General features: G+C 40.0%; 1 protein-coding gene across 5 annotated transcripts in view; it reads left to right on the plus strand.

Annotated features, from left to right (window-relative positions):
• Positions 1–7,500, plus strand: part of LOC127430055 (cGMP-dependent 3',5'-cyclic phosphodiesterase-like) — a 196,509-nt gene that overhangs the window by 188,910 nt on the left and 99 nt on the right. For all 5 annotated transcript variants that reach the window (XM_051679492.1, XM_051679494.1, XM_051679496.1 and 2 more), the window contains 4 exons: positions 126–238; positions 338–376; positions 5,488–5,594; positions 5,755–7,500. The exon at positions 5,755–7,500 is cut by the window's right edge and continues 99 nt beyond it. In XM_051679492.1, the coding sequence (XP_051535452.1) occupies positions 126–238; positions 338–376; positions 5,488–5,594; positions 5,755–5,989 (494 nt within the window). In that variant the 3' untranslated portion in view covers positions 5,990–7,500. The remainder of the gene's footprint in view (positions 1–125; positions 239–337; positions 377–5,487; positions 5,595–5,754) is intronic.

The following is a 7,500-nucleotide window of genomic DNA, read 5'->3' on the forward strand; positions in this document are numbered from 1 at the left end:
AATACATTGAATGTAACAAATTGAGGATGAATAACAGAAAGTAACATTAATTATTTAAGAGTATAATTAACTGAAGATGAAGAATGAGACTAAATCTCTCTCTCTCTCTGTGTGTTTGTTTATAGCTGGTTATAACCCCAGGAGTCAAACCCATCGCAGTCTGCTGCTGTGCCTGCTCATGACCTCTTGTGACCTCTCAGATCAGACCAAGGGTTGGAAGACCACCAGAAAGATTGCGGTACGACCTGCAAACTGACCCATATCAGAACACACAGAAGCTGTAGTAAAAACGGCACATTTATGATTTTTACTCTGTTTTCTTCATTTTATTTCACAGGAGTTGATTTACAAAGAGTTCTTCTCTCAGGGTGATTTGGTGAGTCAATAAAATTTATTTTACAGTTATTTTACGGTACCAGGCCACAGGGGGGCACTAATCATGAAATAAAACCACTTGCTTGATCTGCACAAATTAGGTGTTGTTTTAAATTTTAGACTCTTATCTTTACAATGAATATAGCTGATCTGACCAATTCTAAAATACTGCTTTTAAATGTGCTGATAAAGTAGAACTGTTCTATTTTCAGAATTCGCAAATTTGCGATCATAACAATCATATTTAGAACCAGTAACAACCAAAAAGATCACACAGCCATGTTTTATTTATCTTTGGAAAGGTCTTGATTAGTAGAATACAATGAGCAATTTGTGTCACTCAGAGAACAAACTACAGTTAGTATTAGTGTGTGAAATTCACATGTATAGTAAACAGATAAACAGAATATTCATCACATTTTGGTTTATTACTTCATGAATTTAAGTATGATATAGGAAATGGAATATCGCAACTTACAACAGACGTTTCTGAATTAAACAAGCCCACACTCAATGTAATATGATCTGTAGATCCTGAAATATTCTTCAGAGAGTGTCATAACAGCTATGGTGGCTAATCGCTAATTGCATCTGTATTGTAACGATTTTTTTTTGGATCGATTCATTGAAACACAATTCCTCGCATCATAGATGTGTTAAATTGTCATCATTGGATGTCTAGGAAGTGTTAGAATCCATATACAGTGCATCCGGAAAGTATTCACAGCGCTTCACTTTTTCCACATTTTGTTATGTTACAGCCTTATTCCAAAATGGATTAAATTCATTATTTTCCTCAAAATTCTACAAACAATACCCCATAATGACAACGTGAAAGAAGTTTGTTTGAAATCTTTGCAAATTTATGAAAAATAAAACAAATCACATGTACATAAGTATTCACAGCCTTTGCTCAATACTTTATTGAAGCACCTTTGGCACCAATTACAGCCTCAAGTCTTTTCGAGTATGATGCTACAAGCTCGGCACACCTATTTTTGGGCAGTTTCTCCCATTCTTCTTTGCAGCACCTCTCAAGCTCCATCAGGTTGGATGGGGAGCGTCAGTGCACAGCCATTTTCAGATCTCTCCAGAGATGTTCAATCCGGTTCAAGTCTGGGCTCTGGCTGGGCCACTCAAGGACATTCACAGAGTTGTCCCGGAGCCACTCCTTTGTTATCTTGGCTGTGTGCTTAGGGTCGTTGTCTTGTTGGAAGATGAACCTTCGCCTCAGTCTGAGGTCCAGAGCGCTCTGGAGCAGGTTTTCATCAAGGATGTCTCTGTACATTGCTGCATTCATCTTTCCCTCGATCCTGACTAGTCTCCCAGTTCCTGCCGCTGAAAAACATCCCCACAGCATGATGCTGCCACCACCATGCTTCACTGTAGGGATGGTATTGGCCAGGTGATGAGCGGTGCCTGGTTTCCTCCAGACATGACGCTTGCCATTCAGGCCAAAGAGTTCAATCTTTGTTTCTCATGGTCTGAGAGTCCTTCAGGTGCCTTTTGGCAAACTCCAGGCGGGCTGTCATGTGCCTTTTACTGAGGAGTGGCTTCCGTCTGGCCACTCTACCATACAGGCCTGATTGGTGGAGTGCTGCAGAGATGGTTGTTCTTCTGGAAGGTTCTCCTCTTTCCACAGAGAAAGCTGGAGCTCTGTCAGAGTGACCATCGGGTTCTTGGTCACCTCCCTGACTAAGGCCCTTCTCCCCCGATCGCTCAGTTTGGCCGGGCGGCCAGCTCTTAGGAAGAGTCCTGGTGGTTCCAAACTTCTTCCATTTACGGATGATGGAGGCCACTGTGCTCATTGGGACCTTCAATGCTGCAGACATTTTTCTGTACCCTTCCCCAGATCTGTGCCTCGATACAATCCTGTCTCGGAGGTCTACAGACAGTTCCTTGGACTTCATGGCTTGGTTTGTGCTCTGACATGCACTGTTAACTGTGGGACCTTATATAGACAGGTGTGTGCCTTTCCAAATCATGTCCAATCAACTGAATTTACCACAGGTGGACTCCAATCAAGTTGTAGAAACATCTCAAGGATGATCAGTGGAAACAGGATGCACCTGAGCTCAATTTTGAGTGTCATGGCAAAGGCTGTGAATACTTATGTACATGTGTTTTTTTTTATTTTTAATAAATTTGCAAAGATTTCAAACAAACTTCTTTCACATTGTCATTATGGGGTATTGTTTGTAGAATTTTGAAGAAAATAATGAATTTAATCCATTTTGGAATAAGGCTGTAACATAACAAAATGTGGAAAAAGTGAAGCGCGGTGAATACTTTCCGGATGCACTGTATGTAAACAGACTATCGCACGTGACCAGAGCCAGAGCACACCAACACAGACTGCTCTCTCTCTCTCTCTCTCTCTCTCTCTCTCTCTCTCTCTCTCTCTCTCTCTCTCTCTCTCTCTCTATATATATATATATTTATGTTTGCATTCATTGTTTTCAGTTATTCCATTTTAATGTTCAGTAAAACACCTGAATACTTGTATGGAGAGGTTTTTGGACACTTACAGTAAAAAAAAAAAAAAGATCACCTGCATTCTAAATGCAGTAACTTTTGATTCATTTTTAGGATCAAAACAAAATTGTTGCCAGGGACACTTGACATTTTGAGACAACACAAAATATTTTTTTCTGACATCTCTTGTTTGCATACTAAGCCACAGTATTTGTCAAAAATAAAAGAAAAAGAAAAACAACAAATAATCTACTTTTGGCAACTACTATTAAGTGTTTGTTTTTTCTCAGCAGTGTCTAAAACTGAAAATATCAGAATTGTTCCTAAACAAATTGTTTTTTTGTTTTTTTTTCATATTTCAAATAATTTTTCTTTTAAATGAATCCATGCAACTGACCAAACATATATTTTTTTTTTCTTAAAGTTAAGAGCATTTATTTTCTGTTTGCCTTTTCAAAATTTTTCAAAAATGTCTTCAGAGTGTAAGAAAATCCCAGAATTTCAATGTGATTTCAGACTTTTGTAGTCCACTGCATATACACTACCAGTTTTTCTTTTTTATTTTATTTACACAAATTTGTGTATCTCATGACTTTTTTTAATCTATTTATTTATTTTTTTCCTCCCCTTTTTCTCCCCAATTTGGAATGCCCAATTCCCAATGCGCACTAAGTCCTCATGGTGGCATAGTGACTCAATCCGGGTGGCGGAAGACGAATCTCAGTTGCCTCTGTGTCTGAGACCGTCAATCCGCGCATCTTATCATGTGGCTTGATGAGCGCGTTACTGCGGAGACATAGCGTGTGTGGAGGCTTCACGCTATTCTCCGCGGCATCCACACACAACTCACCACGCACCCCACTGAGAGCGAGAACCACATTATAGTGACCATGTGGAGGTTACCCCATGTGACTCTATCCTCCCTAGCAACCGGGCCAATTTGGTTGCTTAGGAGACCTGGCTGGAGTCACTCAGCACACCCTGGATTTGAACTCGTGACTCCAGGGGTGGTAGCATGCTTAAGTGCTAGAAACGAATATATATATATATATATATATACACAGCTCTGGAAAAAATGAAGAGACCACTGCAAAATTCTCAGTTTCTATGGATTTACTATTTATAGGTATGTGTTTGAGTAAAATGAAAATTTTTGTTTTATTCTATAAAGTACTGACAACATTTCTCCCAAATTCCAAATAAAAATATTGTCATTTAGAGCATTTATTTGCAGAAAATGACAACTGGTCAAAATAACAAAAAAGTTGCAGTGTTTTCAGACCTCGAATAATGCAAAGAAAACAAGTTCATATTCATTTATAAACAACACAATACTAATGTTTTAACTTAGGAAGAGTTCAGAAATCAATATTTGGTGGAATAACTCTGATTTTCAATCACAGCTTTCATGCGTCATGGCATGCTCTCTACCAGTCTTTCACATTGCTGTTGGGTGACTTTATGCCACTCCTGGCGCAAAAATTCAAGCATCTTGGCTTTGTTTGATGGCTTGTGGCCATCCATCTTCCTCTTGATCACACTCCAGAGGTTTTCAATGGGGTTCAGGTCTGGAGATTGGGCTGGCCATGACAGGGTCTTGATCCGGTGCTCCTCCATCCACACCTTGATTGACCTGGCTGTGTGGCATGGAGCATTGTCCTGCTGGACAAACCAATCCTCAGAGTTGGGGAACATTGTCAGAGCAGAAGGAAGCAAGTTTTCTTACTGGATAACCTTGTACGTGGCTTGATTCGTGCGTCCTTCATGAAGATGACTGCTTGCTGAAGCACTCCCAGATCATCACCGATCCTCCACCAGATTTCACAGTGGTGCTAGACACTGTGGCTTGAAGGCCTTTCCAGGTCTCCGTCTAACCATTAAATGACCAGGTGTTGGGCAAAGCTGACAATTGGACTCATTAGAGAAGATGACCTTCCTCCAGTCCTCTATAGTCCAATCCTTATGGTCTTTTGCAAACCTCAGCCTGGCTCTTTTGCTTCTCATTGATGAAGGACATTTTTCTAGCTTTGCATGACTTCAGCCCTGCCCTTAGGACCCTGTTTCGAACCGTCCTCCCCGTGCACTTCACCCCATCTGCCGTCTGTCATTCTTTTTGTAGGTCACTTGATGTCGTCCTACAGTTGTTGAGTGACATTCAAATGAGTTGGCGGTCATCCCAGTCAGTGGAGCGCCGTTTTTGCTCTCTGCCGGTCTGTAGCTTTGTTGTCCCCAGTATCTGCTGCTTGACTTTGTTCTTATGAACCGCCATCTTTGAAATTGTATGGATGGAAGTAGCCTGACATTCACTGTATCCCTCTGCCAGTAAAGCCAGAACTGAAACCTTCTTTTCCTCACTGAAAACTTTTAAACTCATTTGGTATGGTCAAAAGATATCTTTTGATTCCAATTTTGATTTCTTACTTCGTTAAGTAAGATTTGGTTCAGATAATCACCTAATCAGTAGCATACACGGGAACTCCTTCAATACTGTTTATATAGCAAAATAACTGTAATCTCGACAAACAACATCCATAATGCAGAATGAGCAGGAGTGTGCAAACCTTTGATTGGTAGTGTATATATTGTGTGTTGAAAGGAAATAGCAAACTTGCTAAAACAGACATTGGCTGTGTTCAGGAGAAGGCGATGGGAAACAGACCGAGTGAGATGATGGATCGGGAGAAAGCATACATCCCTGAACTCCAGATCAGCTTCATGGAGCACATCGCCATGCCAATATACAAGTGAGACTATATACAACATTACTTACCTTTCCTGAATGTGACGTGTGTTTGCATGTGTTTACATATCATATGATATTTGAATGTCACTATCTTGCGATGTTTCATGAAGACAAACTCAAGATGTGACGTTTAATGGAGCTCTCGTGTTTTTGTTTTTTAGGCTCCTGCAGGAAATATTCCCGCGCTCTGCGGAGCTGTACGAGCGAGTCGCCGCCAACCGCGAGCAGTGGGCCAAAGTTTCACACAAGTTCACCATCCGTGGGTTGCCAAGCAACAACTCGCTGGACTTCCTGGACGAGGAGTTCGAGCTGCTTCAATCTCAGGGCGCATTCGGAGACGATTCGCACCGCATGAACGGTTGCCTGGATGACGACTGTCACAAGCACGACCAATGACATCGCTAGGGCTAGAGTTGCGCCTTGATAAAATTCGGTATTTGCCGACGATTCGTTAAGGAAAGGTAGATCGCCTCTTTGACATTGCCGTGGAGACGGGTTTCATGAGGTGTCATTCTAAAGGACGATTGACCACATTGTGCTGTCATTCAGGGGAGTTAATATCATCATTGCTGAAAATCGCCCCGTTGTGATGTCATAGTTCATATTTGACTAAACACCTAAACTACTAAGTGTACTCAAAGTGATCATATATATATATATATATATATATAAAAGTTGGCATAAATGAACGTCCAAATCTAAATGAATCAACTCTTTGGCTGAACTTGATTCAATCGGGGACAGAGGCTCCACATGTTTGAAATTAGTATTCTTAAAGGGACATTACCACATAAATACAACTTAAATACTTGATGTTGTCCCAATGCAAATGAATTTAAGTATAGCTGACTAGACACTTTTTTCAGTTGACTCAACTCAGTTAGTAAGTTCTCTTGGTTACATGAATTGTTTGAGTTATATGAACATGGGAGGATTGAGTACAACTGACGATAGTGTAAGTTAATTATTTTGAGTATATCTTTGTTTTACAGTGCTTTGTAAGACTAACAATTTCCAGAGAAGTGTTAGTACATTAATAATATCTTAAGAAAATGTACTTCACCCCCCTTAGTTAGTTACTTTATTATTGTTATTATTATTATTATTATTTTAAAAGCAAGCAATACATTATGTGTAGGATAAATCAAGCCACTATTTCCTTGTTATTTATTTGTTTTCTTTGAATCCGTAACATTGAAATTTGTCAGAATATATTTGCTTATATTGTCAAATTTCAATGTTACGGATTCAAAGAAAACAAATAAATAAAAAGGTAATAGTGGCTTGATTTATCCTGCACTAATTTTGCCCCTCAGATGTTAGTTGTCCCTGTTCACACAGAAAAGCGCAAGCGAACAAAATTTCTCCATTCTGCAATTCCCCAAAAAATCATTGAAAATGTCCCTCAAGCAAACCGCAGCAGCCGTCCAGAGAGGTTACAGCACGAGCGACACCAAGCGTGAAAACACGCGACTCCCCGGAGACATTCGACGTCATCTGCCGTGATTCAGAAACTCTCGTCCTGATGAGAAACTTTGATGGCGTGTACATATAGTTTAGCGTTTAAAGGGCTACAGGGGCCCGCAGAGGACGTTTTCATTCTCAGGATGGTGGAATGTGTGTGTCAAATGGATTTTGCCTTACAAATGTTTTCGTTGCCTTCCTGAGTGAACTTTAAAAGAGATATACTGTATGTATATAAAAGAATTCAGCCTATCTATGTACAGTTCTAAAGCTACATGGATATATAGAAATATCTATTTCCTGTGTGTACATGTGTGTTTGCACAGGTGTGACTGTTTGTGCATTTGCCAAAATCTGCTACGGAAGAGAAGACCAAGAGAGACATTTCTGTTTTATGAAAAATTTGCGTTTTTCACACGGGATGCCAGAATTAATAACCTATA

The sequence above is a fragment of the Myxocyprinus asiaticus genome, chromosome 39 (genome assembly GCF_019703515.2).
Source record: "Myxocyprinus asiaticus isolate MX2 ecotype Aquarium Trade chromosome 39, UBuf_Myxa_2, whole genome shotgun sequence".
Taxonomy (NCBI): Eukaryota; Metazoa; Chordata; class Actinopteri; order Cypriniformes; family Catostomidae; genus Myxocyprinus; species Myxocyprinus asiaticus.